Source organism: Capricornis sumatraensis, chromosome 8 (genome assembly GCF_032405125.1).
Source record: "Capricornis sumatraensis isolate serow.1 chromosome 8, serow.2, whole genome shotgun sequence".
Lineage (NCBI taxonomy): Eukaryota > Metazoa > Chordata > Mammalia > Artiodactyla > Bovidae > Capricornis > Capricornis sumatraensis.
Window position 1 is genome coordinate 101013783 of NC_091076.1, and position 24448 is coordinate 101038230.

Below are 24448 nucleotides of genomic sequence, written 5' to 3' on the forward strand. Positions count from 1 at the left end.
GTACCTTCTGAAGCAGATCTCTGCCATCCTGACCCTGACCAGGGATCACTGTGGCAGCCAGCCTGGCCACGCCCACGCCCCCATGGCCAGGTCAGGGCAGAGCAGCGGCCGGGGGAGGCCGTGGGTTTGGTGGAAGCTGTCCTACACGGCTGCTGCGAGTACGCCCTGCCCGCCCCACGGCACTCGGCCCTCTCCTCCCTCCCACAGACATTTTGGAAGCCAGACGCTCCTGCCAGGTTCAGGAGTTCACCCAGCAAATGCAGAAGGCAGAAGAGCTGGGAGGAGCAGGGGAGCAAGGGGTGCCAGGCATGGCCAGCCCGGGAAGCCCTGATCCGGGGCCTGACACCATTGCACCAGGTGTCCCCTGGGGAGGCTGCGAAGAGGCAGAGGTGGGAAGCAGGCGGAGAGGGGTCTGGGCCAGGCGTCTGCTCTGCCCACCTGGGTCCTCAGGGCCTGGTCGCCCTTCCACTGGGGAAGGGAGCTGCTCCTTATCGCCTACCCAACATGTGCGCTCTGCACAGCACTTAAAGCCCAGATTATTTTAACAACTGTCCCTCACTCGTCACCTGTCCTGTTTGGAAAACAGCCCCTTTCTTGTTGCACAAAGAGAGGTTTCTCTCGCTCTCCAGCAGCACTGGGCGCTAATCTCCCCGCCTGGAACGCGGGCGGCAGCGGGCGCGGTGTGTGGGTCCGCGTGCTCTGCAAACACAACGCCCGCTGCTCAGCAGTCATTGAGTTACGGCGGTGCTGGTGCCAGGAGCGCAGAGCCCTCTGTGCCCGCTGCCAACTGCAATTACCTCTCCGCGTGCCAGCCGCCGTCGGGCTTAACCCTTCCTACGCTGTGGTGGCCTACTGGATATCAGCAACCTCGGGCTGGGGACACTAGGGCTCAGGGTCACTGCCCACATCATGGTGCCCAGGGGCTGAGCCGACAGTGCAGAGCTAGGTGGGGGTGGTGACCTTCCCTGAGAGTGCCAAGAGGAACCTCAACATCCTAATAGGCCCTGCAAGGGCCCTCCAGCCAGCCACGAGGCCTAAGAGTGACACGTATGAGGTACCTACTGTGTGTACAAGGCTGCAACCGAGGGGGAGGGAGGGGCCAGAGAGGGACTCTGTCCTAGGCCAGGCCCCCAGGGTGGCAGCCTGAGTCTGTTTACAGCTCTCTCCTCCTCTCCACTCCCTCCCAGCTGACACATCTGGAGCCCATGCCTCTCCGAGTCTGGGAGGTGGGCGCAGGCCTGCCCGGCCAGCGCAGCTGTGTTCCACATTTCCTCAGCTCCCCTGAGCCTTCCCGGCCCCACCCCTTCTTCCCTCTCTGCCCATCTCTGCTGCACATCTGGCCAGGACCACTGACTGGCAGGGTTGTCCCCCGCCCACACACTCTATTTCCAACCAGTTACCACCTCCCCCATGGGAGTGTCCTCGACAGGGAGGCAGCCCCTTGCCCCGGTGCTTGGCATGGTCTGCCAGCCACAGCAGGGGAGCCCTTTGCTTCCCCATAGGCCCTGGGAACCACGATCAAGAACCCAGTGGCTCTAGCAGCAGGGTGCGGCTGGGAGCCTGGGCCCCTGACTTACCTTCATGGGAGTGGGAGAACCAGATCTGGGAGGTGGCGGGGTGTGAGCCCCGGTAGGCCTGCTCCGAGGGGGACGGGGTGGGGCCACTGGGGTGCGCAGAGGCCGCCGAGCCCAGGCTGCTGGTGAGGAAACTGCCCATGAAAGAGGAGGCCGGAGAGTTCCCCATCAGGCGGCTGCTAGCTGTGGACACAGTGGGCGAGAGTGAGTCTGGGCAGGGACAAGCACTAAGGAGCCCTTTCCCAGGGCTGACTCTCAGGCCCCAAGGTTCCCGGGCTTTTGTCTTCAAACAGCCAAGAAGCCAAGGCGGGAGAAGCTGCCCGCTCGGGCCCTGGAGGCCCTGACACCCTCCTGTTCTTGCAAAACCCTGAAGATTGGCACTTCAGCTGAGCTGTCCTCCACCCCGCCCGCCACCCCCAGCAACCAGGTGCCAGGTACTGTGGGAATAAACATTCAGGGACCCAGGGCTTGAGGGAAACATCGACCCTACGGGCGGGTCTTCACTTCGGAGGCTGACTCCCCCAGGCTTCTTAGCTGCTGGCAGATCTGCCAGAGTGCACCTCCCGAAAAGGTCCAGGGTCAGCAGGTCTCAGCCGTCTCTGTTCTCCCCCCACATGGCACTAGGGTTCTGGCCTTCCCCCCAAGCAAGGTCTTCAACCTTCTCCCCAGGTCCAGTTAACCATCTCATCACACTGGATGCCCTCTATCAGGTGAGCAAGAGAAGAAACGGAGGCAGAGCAAGAGAGAGCCACAGGAGGAGCCCGAGAACGGACACGGCAGGATCTGCTTTAATGTCCCCAGGGTTTTTCAGGGTCAGGCCCTCCTGGTGGCATTGAGACGCAGTCAGCCATTTATGTTTCAGGATACTCGGCATTTCACCCAGTAGCTAGCCTCCATGGCCTGCCTACCTGCACCCTCTGACACTGTGTCCCCCTCTCTGCCCTGTCCAGTGGCCAAGGCCAGGCTGTTCGAGTCTCTCCAGGTTACCATGGCAACCAGTGGATTGCCTGGGAATGATGTACACGGTGCACTCTGCGCAGTGCAGCCCCCGGTGCCAGGTGGGTGGTCTGGGCTGCACCGCTCAGCCCCTACCCCGGCACGGCCCCCTGGCACCTTGTCACCTCCATTCCATGGGCAGTGAGCCTGGCCTGGGACCATCTCAGGGGATGGGGAACAAGGTTCTGGGGGTTCACCATCCCATTAGGCTGAATGCAGCAGCCTGGCAGGGTTTGCAAGGGTTCTGGGGGCTCCAGGAGGCTGCAGGCCCGGCCCAAGGTGAGTCAGGGCAGCTGTTTCCCTACCCGGGAGGCAAGGGGAATTTGCAAATTTGTGATGTCTCATCCAGCCTGGCTGGGCCCTGGGAGCTTCCCAGACGTGAGGTGACTCAGCAGAGAGGCGGCAAGGCCCTGGAGCAGGGGAGAGGGAGGGGCTGCCCCACCGGGACCCTGGCAGCTCCCCTCCACTTCCCTTCACTCCCATTCGAGGATGAGACTTGTGGATGAGAAAGGCCTCTCCCAGGAACCAGCCTCAGCGGAAGGGTCTGTGAGTGCTGGCTGGGTGCTAGGGTGTGAGCTAACCTCTGTGGTGGCTATCAGGCCAAAGGGAGACCCTGAAAGGACCAGAGGACCCAGGGGCAGGGGGCGAAGGTGTCCAAGAGCCAGGGACTTCCCAGACCGCAGGGCTGGGACTGCCATGGGCCCTGGCCAGACCACAGGCACGTCCAGCCAGGGGAGGAGACTCTGGGCTGGGAAGGGAAGTACTGGCCTCCCGGGCGGGCGCGCAGAGCAGGCAGGAGATGGAGGGCGGTTCCTGCTGGGCTCCAGGGACCCTGGGGGGGGGGGGGCCATGCTTGTGGGATGAGTGAGGCCTCTTCCTGCCTCGCCCAGGCCCACCCCATGTCCCCCAGGCCTTCCCACCCCCGCACCCTCCCAGGGAAGTCCCTCCGCCCTGCTCTTCCTGGGGACAGTGGGAAGCAACCGAGTCCAGAAGTTGGTCTGGATAAAGGATTTCTCTGGGAGCTTGGCCTGAGAACCTTACGTTCTCCCACAGCCCAGCGGGTGGGGGCGGTGGGTGGGCCTGAGGCTGGGCGGGAGGAGTGGCCTGGCATCCCATAGGGCCCCTCCAGTCTGGATGCAGGGAAACTGAGGCTCAGAGGTGGGCCCCCTCACCGGGTCTCCCGCACCCGGGCACCCTGCAGGGGCAAGTGGGGAGCATCCCTGAGGCCCAGAGGGGGATGTTCGACTAGTCTTCTAAGCTGGAACTGGGTTGGGGTGAGGGAGACGTGGGACTTCCTGTCACCCTCCCCCAGGAGACTGGCCCTGGCCCTGGCTGGGCACTCTTAAGGGTGCCTGTTTTGACACCATCCCAGAAGGGGATGTCCCACTTCGTGGGCGCTTTGGCGGAGAGAGGCACTGCAGCTCAGCAGCCCTGGTCCCAGCTCCACGGGGCAGGGGACACACCGACAGGCTGGGCTTCCTGCTGTGCGCCCACCTTGTCTAGGCCAGCCACTCTCCCAATTTGGGGGACCCTCTTGGAGCCTTTCCTGAGTCCATAAGGAAGGAACCCTTGCTCCTGAGTGTGGGAAGTGAGTGGCTGGGACGGCACTCCAGTCTTGCCCTTTGACTTCGGTTCAAGGCTCCCCAGGGCCCTCCTTTGCTCCAAGCCTTTTGGGGATGCCCCTGCTTCTCCATCTTCCCCAGCCTTGTGAGCGGTTTGCGGCCCCAGTGTCCGGCCTCAGGCTGGACCATTTATCTCGGGGGCAGAGGGTGTCTTTTCCCTCCTTTTTCCTTTCACATTGAAAACGGAAGAGCCTTATCACATAAATATTATGTCTTTATATCTTCACTGTAAGACATTCAAATGACAGATACAACAAGGAAGGAAACAGAGATATCAGGGACCCCGCTGCTCTGGGGCACAGCAACACACATACCAGGGACCACTTTCCAGGGACCACTTTCCAGGCACTCGCCCTGGTGGGCCACCTGAAGGTTCCCAGGTGTCCTCTCCTAAGGCCCCAGCCCACAGCAGCAGGTCCCGCCAGGGGCTCTCATACTCCCTGACTGGCAGGCCAGCCCTGGGGGATGGGCGCTGGGCAGCTGCAAAGCCAACTTCCCTCATGGGCCCCCCAGCCCGGACCCTGCTCAGTTGGTGGGTTCCATGAGCCTTGCTCCAAAAGGGTCAGTCTCCTCCCGCTGTCCTGGGCTAGAAATCTGCAAGCTGCCGCAGGTCCTACAGGCTTTGCCAGGTGGGCACTGCCATGATGGGTGTCAGGGAGGGGATGGCTGGCACCCAGAGCCTCCCCCACCCCATCTGACCCCTGACCCTCAGACAGAGCATCCATGCTCCCGTGTCACTTCCACCTCCAAGGACTTTGGCCATGGCCCCGTGCCCAGCCAGCAGAGGCATGGGCAGACCTGGCTGCCACCTCCCAGCCCCCGCCCGCCGACCAGTAGCCAGTCCCAGACAGAGCTTGAGCAGAGGCGGCCTGGGCCCCGGCCAGGGCTGAAGCTGCACAGCCAAGTCTGGCTGGGAACTGGGCTGGAGACTTCTTTCCTCTTGGCAAGGCCCTTGCCACGGAGTGTTGTGGTTAGCAACCCGGGAGGCGACAGTGGGAGCCCCAAGCAGCAGGAAGGGCCAGAGGGGCTTTCGGCTCAGAGCCCCCCAGGGGCTAGGAGCCCTAACCCTGGCACTGTCTGCCCTAGCCCTTCTCACAGCCTTGTTTTAATGCAGGTCACTGTGATCCCAGGTGGCCGGCCCACTGCGGGACTGATGAAGGGGTAGGCATCACCACTGTTGGCCCCGTAGCCTCTGGGGTTTGGATGTGGCCTGTCCAGGGAGCATGGTCACGGTGGCCAGTGCCCTGCGTCCTCTAGGGGCTCACAACAGAGCCATCTGGCCAAGTTGAACATCATCTCAGGACTAAGACCTGAACAGGGCCACTGAGGCAGACGGTTCTATAACCACACACCAGCCCCCAGCCCGCCGTCCCCACTGCCCGGCCGGCCCAGGCCAAGGTCTGCAGCCCCAGACACAGGGCTCCAGCCCCGATTCCAGCGCCGCCTCAGCTCTGCCTGGGACACCACGGAGGCCTGGCCCGGGTGCCGGGCTGGCTGAGAAAACCACTCCGGAAGCCAGAATGCCCGGGAGGGCTGGTTGACACCCCCCACCCCCCGCCATGGCCCAGTTCCTCAGGCCCGGCCCTCACCCCCGGAGGCCTACTCGTTCCCACGCCCCGAGGCCCAGACAACCTGGACCGGGAGACAGAGCGTACCTGGGCCCTGGCCGTGTGGCGACTTCTAGCTGCTCCAGCTGGACAGGGCTGGGCCGGAATCCCCTGACTGCCTAGCCTGCGCTCATAGGACCATTCTGCGCTGGCCATGCCCGAGGCTGCCCCACGTGCCCCCAGGCGAAACCAGGGGGAAGGGGCCTTCCTCTGCCAACCTGTTTGCCAGGCCCACCTGCTGCAGCCAAGACGTTCAACAGAAGTTGGGCAGGCCAGAGGGGTGCTGAGGGGGCCCCTGTCGTGGAGTCCAGGGGTGCCCCAAGGAGCTTCCAGTCCAGGGAGTGTCTGACGGGCAGCAAAGTCACCAGAGCTCAAAGTGCTGGCACTCCAGAGGCTGGCCCTGGGGGCCTAGACGACCTAGGGCCTGCCTACCTCCTCTGCCTCCAGCCTCTACCTCCCCATCAGCCAGCAGGATGGAGGGACAGACATAGAAGGGCCTAGGAGAGCGCGGGAGCGGGAGTGGGCGCCCGGAGTACAGCGCGGGAGCATTTGTTTTGACTTAAGTGAGCTACCTTTTCTGGAAACGGTGAAATGGGTTATAAAAAAGCACACACACAAAAGGCCTCCCTGTGATGGCTGGGGGCAGCTCCTGAGAGTCAAGCCCTTTCCAGCTCCCCTGCCGCTGCTGGAGGCCCAGCTGATGGGCTGCTGGCACGAGGCTCCCCAGGGGTGCTGTGTCTGGCGGCTGCACCCGCCCGCTGCCCAGACCCACTCCCGCCCTGTGGCTCACACCTGCTCAAGGCACCCCACCGCCCCCAGCCCCCGGCAGAGCCTGCCTGGGTGCTGGGGACATCCAGCTCCCCTGGGGCCATCCCTGGGTCTCCCCCAGGACCTCAGGGGCAGCTGAGACACTGCCGCGACAGGTGGCCTGCCTGGGAGGCCAAAGTGCCCCTCGGGTGCTAGGCCAGGCCCCTCCAAGGGAGTTAACTGGAGAAGAGGCGGCAGGAAGGGTAACAGCCCACCACGTGGACTGTTCACATTCCTCTCATTCCAGGAGAGGGAAGGGGAGGGCGGATGTCCATCCCGGGTGTCCGCGTGGACAGAGGTGGCGAGACCTCGGTCCAGCCTGCCTGCAGGCGGGTGGGCGTCCATCTGTCTGGCCACCCAGGAGAAGAAAGTGGGGAGAGAGACAGGACTGGGGATACCAGGCCCAGGTGGGAGGGGCTGCTCTGGACTGCCCCACCGGAAACCCAAATTGCACAGAGCAGGGGCCGGGCTATAGAGGCTACGCTGCACTGCCGGCCACCAGATCCGCTCTGGGTGCACACGTGTTCCGGGCTTAATTGCTGATGTCACCACGGACACTCCCCACTGGGCTGGAATCCATCAGTGGCCCAGGCATGAGATAATACATGTGTGTGTGTATGTGTGCACGTGGGCATAGCAGGCAGTGAAGTGAGTATGTGGGCACTCAGGGTGTGTCGGCCTGTGTGCATGGCTGAGAGTGCATATGGGCAATGGTCACGCACACAGGCTACAGATGTGCATGGAGGTCTGGGGCCAGGGCTCTGAGTGTGCGCTCAGGACATGGGTGTACACACCTGGCTCTGAGTGTGTGCGAGGTGGTGACTTGTTCGCACGTGAGGGACTCACACACAGGCTGGGCCAGCCCCCAGGGACGCTGCTTCCCAGGGTCACACCTCCACCAAACCAGTCTCCTTATTGGCCCAGACTCTGAAAAAGGCTCCCAGCCTTGGATTCTATGCGACGCCCATGGTGGCATGTGAGAGACGCCAGGACGCCCCTCTCTTTCTCCACCATGGTGGGGGGGGGCTCATCCAGCTTACTCGTGGTGGAAGGGCAACTCAAGCCTTAAGCCTGTACCAAACTGTGGTCCCAAGACCCCCAACTCCCTGCTGGCTGGGAGTTGGCCCCCTCACCAGCCCAGCGACTCAACCCATAGCCACCTGAACCTGAAAGTGAATCCAGCAGTGGTATGGGTTCTGGGGGCAGCAGGCAGGTTGCGTGGCCATCTTCCCGCAGACACCCGATCCCTTTACAGTGAAGAAGCAGCTCAGAAGCCCCCTCGGATCTGAGACCCCCTCCCAGCAGGGCTGGTCTTACTGACAGGCTCTTCAGGACCCAGAAACTGTTGGGATCTGGAGCACTCCCCTCTGTCCTCGAATCGGGGGCCTCCTGTCTGGCTCCCCTCACTTGCTGGGTCTCAATGGACACAAAACCTGCCCTGCTTTCGGCCATCCTCTGCTGCCCCAGCCCGAGTCCCTGAGGACGCCATCCAATGACCCCAGCTGCCGTCCACAGCCCCGCAATGATGCAGGGACCAGAAGAGGATGCAAGACAGGCCTACGGAGGGAGGGAGGAAGGACAGAAGAGAAGAAAGAGGCTGGAGGCAGGAAGAGAGACAGCTGCAGCGGTGGGAGAGGGGCGCTGGTGGGAGGCGGCATGTGGGGGCAGCCCCGGTGAGGAGTGTCTGCCAGAACACACAGGCGTCACATGGGAAGCCCCTCTCCGCTGGTCCAGGAGAACCTTCCAGAAGACCCGGTTGGCCCAAAGGCAGCGTCTCTCAGGCCATAACAGGAGAACTCTGTGGTTGCTGAGCCACCAGGCCCGCAAGTGTAGAGGCAATGATGACGGGGGACGGGCCCAACCACCAAGAGCCCAGAACTAATAAAAGAAAAGGAAAACCGGATATAAGTCTGGTTCTTATTAAAAGGGTAAATTTAGCTTTTCGGCTGGAGGGGGAGGGGGGCGGCCAACACTCCCCCCTGGGGCCGCCCTCGAACTCTGGCTGAGAGAGTGACTCAGAAGGTTGCTCCCCCTCCTCCTGTTCTTTGCACCTTCTGGGGTCTCCGCCTTGCTTCCCTCTCACACCCTCCCTGGCAAGTGGCCAGCACTCCCCCTCCAGGACACCTCTGAAGGCCAGGGGGCGGCGGTGTGGGGAGGTGACCAGCGCCACCCCCTCCAAACCCCGCCAGCCAGAGAAGGAGCCTCAGCCAAAGCATCACACCATGTTGAAATAAGCCAGCTGCAAAGAGACGAATGCCCTAGGGGCTGTAGTCCAGTGTGGACATCGGGGTGTGCACACACACACACACACACACACACCTGAGCCCCTGGACAGGGTCATAGGGGCCCACTCTGTTCTACACTTCATCCGCTGGACCCCGGCACTCAGCACCTCAAGCTGGTCTGGGACACCCCTCTGTCTCAGCTGCGAGCAGGCAGGGCAAGAGGGGAGCAGATGGCGGGGTTGGGGGCAGGGCTGTGCCTCTCCAGGCAGAGACCTCCATGGAGCCCACGTTCTTGAACTTCTGATGGGCCACCCTCTGCAGCCCATCCCTGCCTTCTGAGACTCGCAGTAGACCTGGCCTCCCCACCAGACTCTAACATCCGTGACCAGAAGCAGGAAAAGGCCTAGCACTGGGGCTGGGGCTGCTCCTGGCTCCTGGCAAGAGGAGCACTGTGTGGGGGCAGCTCGCTGGGGAGCAGGATCCCCCACAATGTGTTCCCGGGGGCAGCGCTACCCGCCCCACATGAGAAGGGAGATGGGGCAGAGGGCAGGGTGCACCCAGGACTCTGTATCCTTGTAGCTTCTAACAGCGCTGCTCTGACAAACCACCCCACTCCCTTCAAAGTACAGAGATAAAGTATTTTAATTTCTAAAGACGGTGAGTGTAAGTAGAGAGAAAACCTCAATTCTCTGACGTACAACTACAATATTTCTGGGAACTGTCAAAATGAGCAGGGCAAGGAGAGCTGTTTCTGGCGTGGAGAAGGGCACCCCACTGATCGAAGGTCCCAAATAGGGATGGAGTGCCAGCCAGCCCTGGGGAGCCGGTAGGGGAAACAGGCTCAGGGCAGCTCTGCAGGAGCTCCCAACAGAGAGAAGATCCCTGGCACACGCAGCTAGCCCACAGCCTGTGCACCCAGCCCTACTGCAGGGCGTGCCGGGGCAGGGGGTAGGGGGGCTCAGGCAGAGAGCCAGCCTTGGATCTCCAGCCCAGAAGCCTGAGCTCCTGTCTCCCGATGCGACCACAGGGCAAGCAAGTTGGCTTGCTGAGTCTCCACCACCTGGATCCCACCTGTTTCAGGGGCAGGAGGCAGCAGGGAACTCAGCCCTGAGACTGAGGACTGACTCCCTCACCCGATTCACAAGCTGGGCTTGAAGCAAGTGTCTTTGGCAAAGGCTCTGCTGCCAGAGCAGAGGAGGGGGCTCTGTGCTGGGCTGCCCGAGTGGCACAAAGTCTTCAAAGGGTGCCCCTCACCCCAGTCTAGAGACCACAAGATGCACCATGACCCTCCTAGCCACCTAGTCCAGCAGCCGGTACCTGGGCCAGCTGCCCTCTCCCCAGGAGGGCCCAGGGCATGGTTGGGCTGCCCTGAACCTCCATCGGCTCCAGGTAGTCCAGGGCGAGTGCCCAGGGAAGCTCGGGGCACCTGCTGACCTCGCTAGGGCAGGCAGCTGATGTGGGAATACGGGGAGAAAGTGCTGCCCAGACCGGACAGCATGAACATCCTTGTCACCCAAGCCACAGCCTGGGTCCGGAGTTCTGGCCGGAGAACGAAATTCTAACCCAGCTCATTCGTTAGACAGTCACTGAGCGGCTGCGGTGACCTACCCTCACCCTGGCACCCAAGGAAGCCACAGGCTGCCCAGGCACCTGGGCCTTCAACAATGGCCCCCGGGCCTCTGGGTGACCCACACTGGCCTCACGGCTGCTTGGGACCATCTCACTGGCCTGTATCTTGGAGCAGACGTTCGACAGGTAGAAAGACGCTGCTGCTTGTGTGCACCTTCCAACTTTTCTTGATTTTACCTGTATTCACACTTGTTAAGGGCTTTTTAAGAGTTTGCCTAAAAATGCATTACAATTTAATTGAGCTTTAATTTTTATATTAATTTAAAACAAATTAAAAGCTTATTTTTAGGAGACCCAAAGGGATGCAAAATGTCTTGAAAAAGGGACTGGCTTCAGGCAAACTGTCCCAAGTGACCCGCTGGCCAGGCATGTGGCAGGTCAGCTGGACAGGGCAGCTGCCCCATCGGATAGACTAGGAAGTCCTGGGGGACCCCAGGTCCAGCTCCTTCACCTGCATCCTGTGTAGGGCAAGGAGGGCTGTGCCCACGAGCCAGGGACAGAGGGATCTGGTGGTACCCTTCCGCGTGGCGCTGCCAAGGCCAGGAGGCTCCACGGGCAGGAGCCCAGTCCTGTCCTCACTGCACCCGTGTCCGAGCCTGGGTCCTGAATCCTGCCTGCCGGCCGCCGGGACCATATAGCGGGTGATGAGAGTAGGCATCAGGGCCCGTGCCCCACCGAGTGAGAGCTGCAGGGACGTGAGCGCTGCCTGGGCAAGGAGAAGCGACGAGGATCTGGAGTGGCAGGGCTTGTGGGAAAGAGCCTCCAGGAGACGTGCAGGCAGTGGGTCCCACTAACTGCCAGCAGCCCCAAGCAGCCATGCACTCCTGCCAGGCTGGGCGCTGAGGCTGAGAACCTGGAGCAGCTCCTAGGCCTCCTTGTGCATAAATGCTAGAGAACACAGTGGTGCAGCGTGGGGGCCCCACCTGGCTATGCAACGCTCGGGTGCCCACAGCCCCTCGCCGCCACACCTGCCGGCCAGGGAGGTGCACAGAGCAGAGGGTGAGGGGCCACAGCCCTGCTCCCTTGTCTGTCCTGAGCCCTTATTTTTCTTTTGTTGGTTGACCCCCAGTTCTTGCCTACTCGGTCACCCAAACAGCCACCATAGAGGGGAGGGGAGGGGGTAGCTCTCCCCAGCATGTGTCCTTCCTTGCCCCCCAGGCCCTAGGGCCCAGGTGAGGCCACTGGCTTCTACCCTCTCATCCATCGTAGGTGCCCCATCACACACAGAATCTCCTGTTGATGGTGAGAGAGCCACCTGCAGAGGGTGCCAGGGACAGTCAAGAGACAGACATGAAGTGGCCCCACCTGGTGCCCAGCTTTTGCTCCATCAGGTCCCTCCTTTACTGGAGTGGGATGGGGCAGGGGAGTCTCTGCAGGGACGGTCCCCATCCTGAGCCTTGTTCCATCCCCACCGGCCCCTTCTCTCCACAGCCCGACCTCACATGTACACCCAGGGGCCAGCCCTGGTGCCATACAGATGATGCCAGGCTGTACTGCCCAGTGGACCACTCCCTGCCACGCTCTCGCCCCCTGCCATCGAGTATGGCGCTAAGAAGGAGGAGACTGCCCTTTCTGCCAATCTGTTTGGCTCTGACACCTTTTTAAAACACAGTCTGGGAGCCTTTGAAGATGACAAAAGATGCTTCTGGAAGGAGAGGAGATGCTGAGCTGATCCCTGTGAGGTGGCCACACAGGCTGGATACGCTGCCAGCATGATTGTCTACCATGTGTGGTCAGGTATGGGGCGGTTTTTAGGGTAGAGACAAGGGCCAATCCAGAGCCCTGTGTTTCCTGCCCTTCTCTTCCTAACAAGGTTCTCCCAGAGCATTATCTTCTCGATTTTCCAGTGTGGCGGCACACTGGTAGAAGAAAAACCGAACAGCCCCCTCTCCATGTCTAAAGGCATGCGCGTGCTTTGCCTCAGTGTGCACGGACACGCATATCCCCTCTTGCCCCAGCCATCCTGCAGGGAGGGAGGCCCGTGACAGCCACACCCAGCTCCGGGGAAACAGAGGGATGGAAGGCAGAGACACCGAGCCTCGGGACCCTGCCGCCCCTCAGAGAAGGTGGCTCCGTGTGGTGGAGGATGGAGCTGCCGCAAGGCCTGGTGAGAGAGACTGCCGAGGGCGGTCAGGGCCAGAGGTCACGGGGATCTGAGCATTGGTGACTGTGGGGGCTGCCCAGGTGGGAAGATTCCAAGAGAGGCAGGGGAACGGGACAGAGAAGGTACTTGAGGCAGCAAAGAGGGGTGCAGAGGTGGCCGGAGCCTGTGGGTGGCTGGGCATAGATGCTGAGTACTGGGAACGCTTGAGGACAATGGAATGACGAGAGTAGGGGGTGGGAGCTGACCTAAGGTGTGTGGGGGGGTGGTGTTGGGGAAGGGAGACCTTGAGGGAAAGAGAAGCAGGGCTGAAGGCTCACACAGGCTTGGGACTGACTTGCAGGTCGAGAAAGGGCAGGGAAGCTGACTAGCACCTCTTAGAGGAACTGGGCGTGGGCTCACCAGAGACATGACTGCCGACCAAAGTCCGTCTAGTCAAGGCTATGGTTTTTCCAGGAGTCATGTATGGATGTGAGAGTTGGACTATAAAGAAGGCTGAGCGCCGAAGAACTGATGCTTTTGGACTGTGGTGTTGGAGAAGACTGGTGAGAGTCCCTTGGACTGCAAGGAGATCCAACCAGTCCCTCCTAAAGGAAATCTGTCCTGAATATTCACTGGAAGGACTGATGCTGAAGCGGAAACTCCAATACTTTGGCCACCTGATGTGAAGAACTGACTCCTTGGAAAAGATCCTGACGGTGGAAAAGATTGAAGGCGGGAGGAAAAGGGGACGACAGAGGAGGAGATGGTTGGATGGCATCGCCGACTCAATGGACATGAGTTTGAGCAAACTCTGGGAGTTGGTGATAGACAGGGAAGCCTGGCGTGCTGCAGTCCATGGGGTGGCAAAGAATCGGACATGACTGAGTGACAGAAATGAACTGAACAGATTCACTGGAAGAAGCCTGGGGCAGGTGCTGGGAAAGGACCAGCTCCAGTTCAGTGGAAACCAAAAGATGGGTTCCATGGTGACAGAGGGAAGGAGGGGGCTGAAGCAGGGGCAGGCAGCTCACCAGCACCAACCCCGGCACGTCGGGCTCTGAGTCTGTCAACCAAGGTCACTGGGGACCTTTAGGCTCCACCTCCGGCAGCTGGCCAGGAGCTGCAGGATGGAGCAGGAGGTGGGAAGTGGAGACAGACCAGAACGCACATTCTGATCACTGGGCCCGCTGGCTACCCCCCAGGCCAACTGGGATGTGATTCCTTGAAGGCCCATTGTGTCTGTGTATGCGTGTGAGCACATGTGAGTGTAAGGACATACCTCAGGGTATGAGCACACGTGATCAGGCGTGATGAGTGTCCATGCATGTGTGAGCTCGGCCAGTTAATGTGCTGGCGAGCCTGTGGGGACGACGACAGGGTCTGTGCCTCTGCCCCCAAAGGGGACACAAGCAGGGCCAGGCAGCAAGGCTGGTGCTAAGTTGGAGCCTGCCACATGGAGCTGCCCTGAGATGCTGGTGGAGAGCAGCCTGGAAGTGCAGCTCCTTCCCCACCCCCATCAGCACATCCCCACCCTGGGTCCCACCCCTAGAGTCTCATCCCACTGTCCCCAACCTGCCTTCTTTTCACCCCCATCCAGCTGGGCTCCCAGCACACCTGCCTTGAGGGGAGGGGGCCCTCCCTGGCCTGGCTGTGTGATATTAGGGCCATGGTGTCCTCCCCAGAGCTGCCTTTGAGAACAAAGTCCCAAGGAAGAAAGGCCCTGGCTTCCCTGAAGGAGGAGCACAGGGATAGAGCCAAGACTGCCTCTTCTCAAGGAGATGGCAGAGGGTGGTTTAGTCCATAAACCACCACTTAAATGTGGCTGATGATTCTCTCTCACTTGGCGGGGTGCCCCAAGAAGACAGCCCCAGGCCACCCTGGGGGACCCCAGTCTGCCACGCAGGGGCCTCTCTCGGCAGCACAGGCATCCTCTGCCCCTCCCCTGCATTTCTGGTAATTTCTACTGGAAACCAAGTCCCTGCACTTGGATGGAACAGGACTGCTGTAACTTTCCCTTCTGTTCCAGGCACACAGTGGGTCCCCCTTCCCCAGTGTCAAACATCTTTGGATCTAAAGACACTGGACTCTTTGTTGGGGGCCCTGGGGAGGCAGCGAGGGGGCAGGGAACCCAACCCACCTGTTCATTCCCTCCTCCTCCTCCTCCACCCCGGCTCTAGGTCAGAATGGGGAAAAAAAAAAAAAAGCTTCCTGGCTTATCCAATCTGGAACCTAATCGTCTGGACAGCTGCAGCAGCCCTCGGATGCCAGCCCGGCTGGCTCCCTGCTTGGGCACTGGATGCCTCCCCGCCAGGCCCTCGGCCTGCTGCAAACCCACTCCAAGCCCCTATGTGGGGCTGGGGCAACTCCCACCCTGCGCCCCTCCCTTTCCAATCCCACACCCAGTGCCCGACTGGTCCCCATCCTCTGGTGGCAGCTGCTGGCAGGGCCACGGGAGGCAGTAATATTATATATTACAACAAACAGGGGCGGCCCACTGACAAATAGGCCTGCGTGATCTAAACGGTATATTATCCCATAAAAACGTCAGCGGGCAGGGCGTCAAAGCCGAGATGGAGCAGCAGCCCCGGAGCACAGGCTGCAAGGCCCGAACCTTCCTTGGCACAGCCCAGAGCTGCAGGGATGTGTTCTAGACAGTGCATGCTGGTTGTGATCTTGTTGTTTGCTTTTAATCCTGAACCTTCGGTGGGAGAAAGAAGTCCCCAGAGGTTAATAGGGACCAAGGAACCCCGGGGGAGCCGTCCCCTGGCGGGTGAGGCAGGTGGAGCCCAGCAGTGTGAGGCACCTACTGCCAAACAGGGCAGGTGCCACACCCTGAAGCCCTGGCATCAGCTTGAGAGCTCTGGCACAAGGCCCAGCAAAGACCTCCGAGGATGGCCTTTCCAAGAGGCGCCCACCTTTCCAAGAGGCCGCTGGTAGTGGCCCGAGTGAGAACTTTCTCTGGATGGGTGATGACGGGCCCCCTTCCGAGGGGCTAAGGCAGCACCTCCGCCCTGGGGGGATGGTTTCTAGTCATCAGAAGTCATCCAAGGCTGATGCTAGTCAATATGGCATTGACAGGGCTACTGCTGCCTGGTGACGTGAGGCTGGGAAGAGGGGTGACGCTCCAGAGGCTGTGCAGGATTTTCTTGTTGGACTCTCTAAGCAGAGATCAGCCCTGAGGCCACCCAGGTGGAGTCCCCAAATCCCTTCCATGCTGACCTCTGGCCAGAGTGTCCAGGGCCCCTCTGAGAAAGCCCTGTGCAAAGGGCTGAGATCAGGGCAACTGGTGGGAATCCCCCTGAGACTCTGGCCACGCCAATCAAGGCAGCTGCCTGCCCTGCTGCACAAAGTCCCTGGGATAGAGGGGCAGCTCCTATCTTTGGGGGCCTAGATATTTATGGTAGGGAAGAGGGCAGGTGGGGGTGGGGGGCCCAGAGGCCTCTTTCAGAAGAAAGGGCAAGGGGACCCTGGGGGTGGTGACCAAGGCCTCTTTCCACCCAGAAAGCACTCATTCCCAGTGGTACTGGCTGAACTCTATTTGAGCTTGGGAATTCCCAGCTTAGGGCCGGTCCCAGGCTCAGACCCTGGAGCTAGACCAGGGGCATTCTGGGAAGTGTAGTCCTTTGGGAGTTGAGAGGGCCTGCTGGGATTTCGGGGGGTGGGGTGGGCATCCCATCAAGAGCAAGCAAATAAGCAGAGACAGCAAAGGAGGTTACTCTGACCCTAATCCCAAGGTGGAAGTCTGACATTCCTGGGAAATGGCTGAACTTAAGACATCTGCCCTGAAAAGACACCAGCCAATATTGGACTCCAGCCTCAGATCACACCCTCAGTGGTTTCCCTGAACAAACTGTCTGGAGCTCTTATTTTGGTGAGGAGATCTGGGAACTCCCCAGAGAGGAAAGACCCGACCTGAATTCCCCAACGCCTTTCCTCCTCTGGCTGCTGCCTCCAGACCTCAGGAGAGACAGGGGTGCTACCTGCCGGCCTCCCGGAGAGGCTGCAGCGCATCCCGCACACTCTCGCACATTATTTATGCTCACAGCCCGCGCTGATGACATATGTAAGTTGACAGCGAACATCCTATCAACTTGCTGGAGTGTATCTTGATTGTTAAAACACACTCTTAAAGGTGTACGATCATTTATCAAATTAAAATAGCGGCGCCTTGCCTGTCCCTTTTCTGCCTTCCCTGACCACTCCCCTGCAGCCTCCCTCCTTCTCCGGCCTCCTGGGCATCCTGCCCTTGTACCCAGGCCCTGCTCCTCTGGTGGGGTGGGGGGCGGAGAACCCTGCCCCTGCTTCCAGGGACCCAGACTCAGTACCCCCTCCCCATCCCACCCCAGGCCAGGGCAAGCCCACTAATCGCCAAGAAGTGACAAATGCCAGAAGCCCCACCAATTAAATCTAAACTCAAGCAAAGCTCAGTGGCCAGTAAATTATTATTTTTATTAGCTTGAACCAAGTTCCCGTAAGAGAGAAAGTCAACTTGCTCCCATGAATGGCTCTTGTATAATTTATTTAACTCTGTGCTCTTTGCCAAAGCCTGGAATATTTTTAGCTCGTTCTGTTGTTGGATTTGGCTTTTTTATGTGTGTTTCTGAGGGGTATTTTTAGCTCCCTCCATGTTATTCTAACAGCCTCCTGTGCGTTTTGTCCTGTCTGTGCGGGCTGTTGAACCCAGTCTCACAGCAGACGAGGGAGATTTCTAAGAATAAACGGGAGCATTTGGGGGTGATTTGGGATCCGCAGAAGGCCACTCCCTGCCTCTATGGCTAATTTGCTTTAGTGCTCACGTGACCTGGATATTCCTATAGGAATATCCCTGTAGGAATAATCAGACATGGGGGCAGTACAAGCCCCACTGAGAAAAAACCCACATTCCAAAAATGGCTTCGTTGGGGTGGGTGAGGCGGCCGCAGCCTGGCCAGTCCACGCGGCCGCCAGATCCTGGGCTCCACAGGGCAGCCGTGGCTTTGATGTTTGCTTCTGCCACTTACAGAGCAGGACGGGTAGAGTCTTCGGAAAGTAACTCTTTTCACACCTACTTAATGTTGGTAACGGTTGCCGAAACACTCCATCGTGTCATTGAGTTAATGAGGTATTTACGAAATTGTATTTTTTTTCCTATACAAAAAAATATCACATGAGAAAGGAGGGGGATCCTTTGATGGGGTCTTTTCACACCAGGAAATTATCTTCCCCACCCCACCCCCCACTGCGTTTTTCTTTTTGAGATTGAGGATCAGAAGCACTTTTAGCAGGAGAGAAGTTTGTGGTTCTCCCACCAGAAGGAACCTGCCGCCCTGTATACTCCCAACAACAACCACAGGCCCAGGGCACCTGGCTTCCAGGCCGGACCATTTACACGCCAAAGAAGCCAAGAGAAGGGGTGGAGAGGAGAACCCACCCGCAGTCACATTGCCGAAACCTCCGCCTTGCTTGGGTGGAGACCCAGTGATTCTCCTTTGGCCCCACAGGCAACACACAGAGAAGGATGAAGGGCAGTAGCAGTAGCTGACGGCTGGAAGAGGGGGCGGGGACCCGGCTTCTCCCGGGCAGGGCTGCCTCCTACTAGACGGGCTCCCTCCGAGGAGAGGCGCGATCCCCAATCGCTCCAGGCAGTAGCGCTGATGAAAAATCTTGGGTTGGTGTGTTGTTGATTTTCATTTTTTTCCCCCCCTAGATTTCACAGCTTTGCCTCCAGACCATCTGTATTAGAGACAAAATCTAACACTGCACTAAAAATAATGATTCCAAACATTCTAATTGCACCTTTTGGTGACAAGGTTACTGGAACAGCACTTTACCATAAAACCCTACAGCCCAATGATAAAGCTATCCGCACTTTCATTTTTAGAAAAACAATGGGAGAAGCCCTGGAGCCCAACTTCCCAACGGGGTCCTTCAAGCTGACATTTTGAAAGCGCTGGGTGGGGGCAGCACTGGAGGAGTGCAGGGAGGGAGACCTTGGCCCAGGGTGGGGGCGGGCCAAGACGAGGAATCCTGAGGCCAGGGACTCGATCTCCGGTGGCTGGATCCTACTCCCATGTTAGAGCCGAACAAATAGGAAGAAGCTCGGTGCAATTTTCCTTTCAGCTGGATAGTCAGTGGAGGGAGGGGTGGGCTGGGCTGCTGCAGCCTGGCTTATGGACCTGAGGCCATCACGGAAATGGGAAGAAAGTCCGCCAAACTGGCCATTTTGAAATCCGCACACGAGATGCAAAAAGAAAAAAAAAATTTAACTTAATTATACTTTTTCCTTTTTAAACTAGATCATATATAGGTACAGACCAAAGCAAAGTAGTCTGAGGTATAATTCTTTTTTTTTCTTTTAATTGATGTAGCTAAATTTTAAAACCAATACAAGATCCTGGCTTTCAGCAATTTCAAAAGCCTTTCAGCGGCAGATGTTTCTAGCTGGACGCCCTCTAGGCCAGCTTTCCCATCACAAATGGGTTGAACATCTCCAGGCACAATAGGTCTCTCTGGTCCCCCAGGGAGGTAGAAGCAGCCTCCAGGAGCAGCGGACATGTGGGCCCCCAGTTGCCCCCTCTGAGGGTACCCTGGGGACCTCCAGTGAGCTCTAGAACACTCTGCATATGGGGGAGGTGAGTAGGGTTTGGGTCAAGGACACAGACCAGGCCAGCGCCCACCTGATTTCTCCAGTCCCTCCATGGCCTACGATCCAAGAACCACATGGTCAAACTTGGAATGAGCCAGACAATGCTTCGGGTCACCCAGACCCTGTTCCCACCTGGGCTGGTGGTGCCTGCATCTGGATACAAGAGCAGAAAGCAGAAATGGCGGCTGACCAGGATCTGGTGAGGGGTGTGGGCTGTTGAATAGGGACAAGGGAGGCAGCAGTGACTTAAACTGATGGGGAATCCAGCCTGGCCATGCCTCCCCCCCCCACCGCCTCAGCCCCCAGGAGGGCATGGCCCCAACATGTCTGTGCACTACTGGGACAGCCTTGGTGTCAGAGGCCCTTCTGAACCCTTGCTTCTGTTACCCTCCAGGCTAGAGGGCATGGCATACGGCATGGCGGGGGGCGGGGGGTGCATCCAGAAAGGACTAGGGACGCTGTGGCACTGTCCCTACGGCTACCAGCCCCCAACCACAGCCCCTCAGTGTGAGCTGAGCTGGGCAGGCAGCATCTTCAATGCAGGAGCAGGAGAGACAACCACAGGGACAGTAAGGACAGATATTTAAAATCACCGATGGCCCAGGCAAGTGCTTTTGCTCTTTTGAGTTATAAATCTATAAGAGGAAAGAAGCAAGGAAGAGGGAAGAGCGAGGCAGAGGAAAAACGCAGCCTTGCAAAAGGCTCACACTGGAAGAGGAAACGAAGGCGAAGTGCTGATTCCAGGAGAAGGCTGAGTCCAGCACCTCCACTCCTAGCTTGCTCTAACTTTTTGAATCTCATGTGGTAAATGCTAAAAGCCCATTAGTAATTAACCAATTTCTCGTTTTTTTTTCTTTTTAGGAAATTTATGTTTTTCTTTCTGACTGCCCTCCCTTCTGACATTTTCCCTTCTAGCCTGACTCTGCCATCCGTTTTAATCCACACACTAATTGTAATCCCATTAAAGCAGATATAATTTTATTAGTATTCACAGTTCATCAAGCTAGCAATAATAACTGTTACTGCCAAATTAACAACAACAACAACAAAAAAAAGAGGCAAACAACATTTCTAATGTTTAAAACAAACTGTAAACAAAAGCAAGCCAACCTTCCAGGGTGACCAGCGGGTCCCCAAACGCGCAGCCACTCAGGCTTCCTGCAAGCTCAGCCGGCGCTGGCCAGTGACCTCCAGGGTCTCGGCGAGGTAGAGGCCCCTTTGCCACCCTCTGCCTGCCCCTGCTTCTCCTCTGACCTGGCTCGACAGTAGTATCGAAGCCACCCCAGAGGGGGACCGCTCTGGAGATCTGCGTCAGCTCTGCCAAGGAACAGCTCTCTCCCGGGAGAGGTCTGGAGTGCAGGGAGGCCCCAGCTCTCTCCTCTTGGAGCAAATCTGCGGCGAACTCGCCTGCACCGAAATCCGGCGGCGGCCCCCGCGCCGCCCCCAGCCGAGCCGGCGCCGGCGCTGCCCTCCCGCAGGCCGAGAGGCTGGGCCACGATCTGGCCACGCTTTGTCCGGCTTTAGCAGGATACCAGAGGCACTTGTTAAAGCAAATGCATCCCCTGCAAACCCATTCTCGCCCTGACACTTCAAGGCTTTATATAGAAACAGGATTTGCTCGTCTTACACCAGCAGTCCCTATTAACGCTCACCCCGCGCACACACCGCCCTAATCCGAGAGGCCGCGGCACTCCCCTCCCCAAGTCACAACAGCCGTTTTTGTTCCCGCAGAAAGTGGCCTCGTTGTCCCAGCCCCGGAATGTCTTAAGGATGTGAATGCAGAATGCAGAAATGAGGTTTCCGCGGAATTTAGTTCTTCGGCAGGAAGGGGTGGGGGAGGGTGCAGGGGAGGAAAGGCTTTATTTTTAGCCGGCTCCGGGGCTGCCCCTCCGAGACCCTGGGGGACCCCGGGGAAGGGCGCTCTAAACCGCGATGATCCGGCTCGGGGGGCCCCCGCAGGACGCGCGGGCCGCCACCGGTGCCGGAACAGGGAAATGAAACCGAAGGCTTCTCCGCAAACGCTCGAAGAGAGGAGGGGCAGGCTCCCATCCGACCCTCGACCGTGCCCACCTCGCGGCAGGGTCTCCTCTCCCGCGCCCGCCCGGCCGGCACTGACCTGTGTGCGAAGCCATGGGCAGCGGCGACGGGAAGTACTTTCCGGGCTGGAAGTGAGCGGGGGGCTGCGCGGCGGGCCCGGGCGGGGCGAGGCGCGCGGCGGCGGCGGCGCTGCGGTGGCCCAGGCTTCCGCGCTCCGACAGCAGATGAGGCGGCGGTGCGAAGTCGCGGCCATCCATGCCGGGCCCCGGCCCCGGCCCGCCGCCGCCTCCCGGGAGCAGCACGGCCGGGGCCCGGGGGCGGCTCGGCGCGCGGGTGGCGCGCAGGCGGCGCGGAGGAGGCGGTGTCTGGGGTCACCGGCGGCGGCGGCGGGGCCGGTCAGCACGCGGGCGGACTGGGCTCCTCGGCGGGCGGCCGCGTGCCGAGCCGGCAGCCGCCGTGCGGATCCATAGTCTGCGGATGCAAGCAGAGGAGACTAGGTGACTTGGGGGTTCGGCTCGCCTGGGGGTCCCCGCCCCCACCCGCCAGCCTGCCACCCTTCCCACCCCGCCGGCCCGAGTCCCGCCAGGCGGGGCGGCCGGGCCCCGAGCGCCCAGCGCGTCTCCCCGCTGCACGCGCGCGCGTGGGCCACCCGGGTCGCCCCGATCCCTCCGCGCACACGCACCGTCCCGGCCACGCTCGGTCCGGAGGAGCCTGAGGGAACCCGGCCGTACTACTCGCCGCTTCCCCTTCGCGGGTCCCTGCGGCGAGGGCACCGCGGCGAAAGGCTGCTGGCTCCGTTGGGTGATAAAAACCCAAATCTGCGAAGCCATCACGCATATACACACACACACACACACAGAAACACACACACGCACACCCTCTCCCCTCCCCCGCTGCCCAAAGGTGTCTCTGAGGAAAGGCCTGGGGTCCACGCTTTTTTCTTCTTTCTCCATTCCGGGGTCCAGCTTTTACTGCATTCTGCTTAACCGAATAACCATGCTAATTAAGCGAGTAATTTTATTGATTGTAACTCGAGTTTTTTTTTTTTTTATAACCTTCCTTTTCTCCCCTCTCCCATCCCCCCCCCCTTGCGTCTTTTGGTCCATTCTTTTGAACCCGCCGCTCCTCCCTCCCACCCCTGCCCCGCCACAGCCCTAACAGGACCAAGCCCCCACCCTGCAATGCCGAGCTTGGACCCCGGGCCAGCTCCCCGAGCCCCAGGGGCTCTACGTCCGCCGGCGGCGTCACCTGGGCCGCCACGCCGCAGTGCCCGGCCGGCCGGGAGCCGGGAGCTTCCTAGCGAGGCTCAAACAATCACCCCGCCCCCCGGTGAAATTCGCCCAGGATCTTCCTCTGTGGATTGGGGCTTTGGTGGGGGCTTCTTTGAGAGTCAGAAATTGTTCTTCCTCAACGCTCCAAATCGGCCACGAATTTCTCCCTTCGGCGCCTGTCCCAGGTCGCTCGCTGAGCCGAGGCCGTTCTCCGCACGGCCCGGGGACGTGGGGTTTGCGACGCCGGGCTCGGCCTTAGGGCCGCGGACAACTGGCCCGGCCCAGGGCAACCTTCGCCAATGCCCAGGTCCCAGCGGACCCCTGGCCTCCCCTCGTCCACCTCCACCTCTCGGCTGAGCCACTTGTAATGTCCCCCACCTCCCTTCTCTTCCACCCCCACCCAAAGCGGAGAGTCCACTCCGAGGCGAAATTGGGGACAATTTCAGACGCTGAGTGTGAAACGACGACGCAAGCAACATAAACTGAACAGCTGTGCTCCCGCGTGGACCTCTTTCATTTTGCACATTTCTCATTTCCTCAATCTGTATTGTTTTAACGTTTGATATCACTTCGAACAAAAGGGAGATGGGCAGGCTCAACATTCTTAACTGTGAACTTTGCAGAAAGTCTTCGGATTTTTTTAAAAAGTCGTCCCACCGTGACAACAAAGCGATTAAGATGTTTTCCATTTTGTGAATACCATTTTAAATTACTATATTTAATGCTACAGGTTCTACACGTCTTATTTGCAGACTGTTTTGTGTTTGATTTAATCTACAACCGAAAACATAATGTATTAAGCGAATACATATTTGCTCAGCTGATAAGCTTTTTAATATTTATTCGGAGAGCTTTTGCATTGTAAATAAACGGGACGTACACAAAGAGTTCTCTTTGTCTCTCAACTTCCTACAAAGGGGTTTTGGGCTTCCTCTCCTCTAGGGATCCTCAGCTCTCTACCCCGGTCTAACAAATCACTCGGCTCGCCGCCGCTCGGGCCTACTGAGCGAACGCCTGGCCTCAGAACCCGGAGAGCGCCGGGCGAGGGGGCTGCCCGTGCTGGGGCTAGGGGAGGGAGGGGCTGCCGCGCGGGGCTTAGGGCCTCCGGGCAGCAGGGAGCTGCGAGCCGGGGGGCACGGGGCGGGACAAAGGGAAAGAAGGAGGGGAGGGAGGTCGAGAACCTGCGGCTTCAAAGGCGCCGAAGGCCCGCGGCTGCGCGCACGGGGGGTGGGGGGCTTCCCAGCGGCCTCCGGGGAACCGCGTATACTACGCTTTTGTTTTGTGGGGTTTCTTTTTTCCAATAAGAAATTCCAAAATTGTAGAGAAAGGGAGTTGCTCTCGATTCTCGGGACGCGGGCTTGGCTACCAGCAACAGCTTTAATCTTCACCTTCTGTGGGCTGGATCGATCCTTCCCCACCAGCCCGCCAGACTTTTTACTCGGAAGGGGATGGGTTGTTGTCGCCCCTCCGTGCCGCGGAGATTCTCACCAGGTCAGAGGGGCTTTCTTTTGTGTTCTTTGCTCCGGGGAAGAGGCCGCGCCGCGCCTCCCAGTCCGCCAGAGAGCGGCTCCCGGGGGCCTGCGGAGCACGAGCCCGGCAGGGAGAGGGGCGGCGACGCGCGGCCTCCGCCGCCTGGGCCCGGAGTCTCGGATCCCAGGCGCCGCCATCTGCGAATCCCAGGGCTCCGAGCCTCCTCCCCCCAGCCCCAAGAGAGACCGCAGCTCGCGTCAGGCCGGACTCAGAAAGGACACCGAGCGAAAGCGGTGGCGTGGGAGCCCCCGCGCCGGCTGGAAAATCGCTGACAAGGGTATTTTGGAAACAGTCGAACTTTGAAACGCCGGGTCCTCCCTAGGACTCCGCGGCGCGATCCCAGGAGTCGCCAGTCTCTGCGCGTGGCTCGAGCGCTCCAGGATTGTGGGAGCGGCTCCTTCGGTTTTGCTTCGGTTTTAATTTAAACACCGAACACCCTCCC

General features: G+C 59.6%; 1 protein-coding gene across 2 annotated transcripts in view; it reads right to left on the reverse strand.

Annotated features, from left to right (window-relative positions):
• Positions 1-21462, reverse strand: part of BAHCC1 (BAH domain and coiled-coil containing 1) — a 54436-nt gene extending 32974 nt beyond the window's left edge. For both annotated transcript variants that reach the window (XM_068978332.1, XM_068978331.1), the window contains exons 1-2: positions 21285-21462; positions 1578-1757 (exon numbers count right to left, since the gene is read on the reverse strand). In XM_068978332.1, coding sequence (XP_068834433.1) covers positions 1578-1757; positions 21285-21462 — 358 coding nt within the window. The remainder of the gene's footprint in view (positions 1-1577; positions 1758-21284) is intronic.
• Between the last annotated feature and the right edge of the window lie 2986 nt (positions 21463-24448).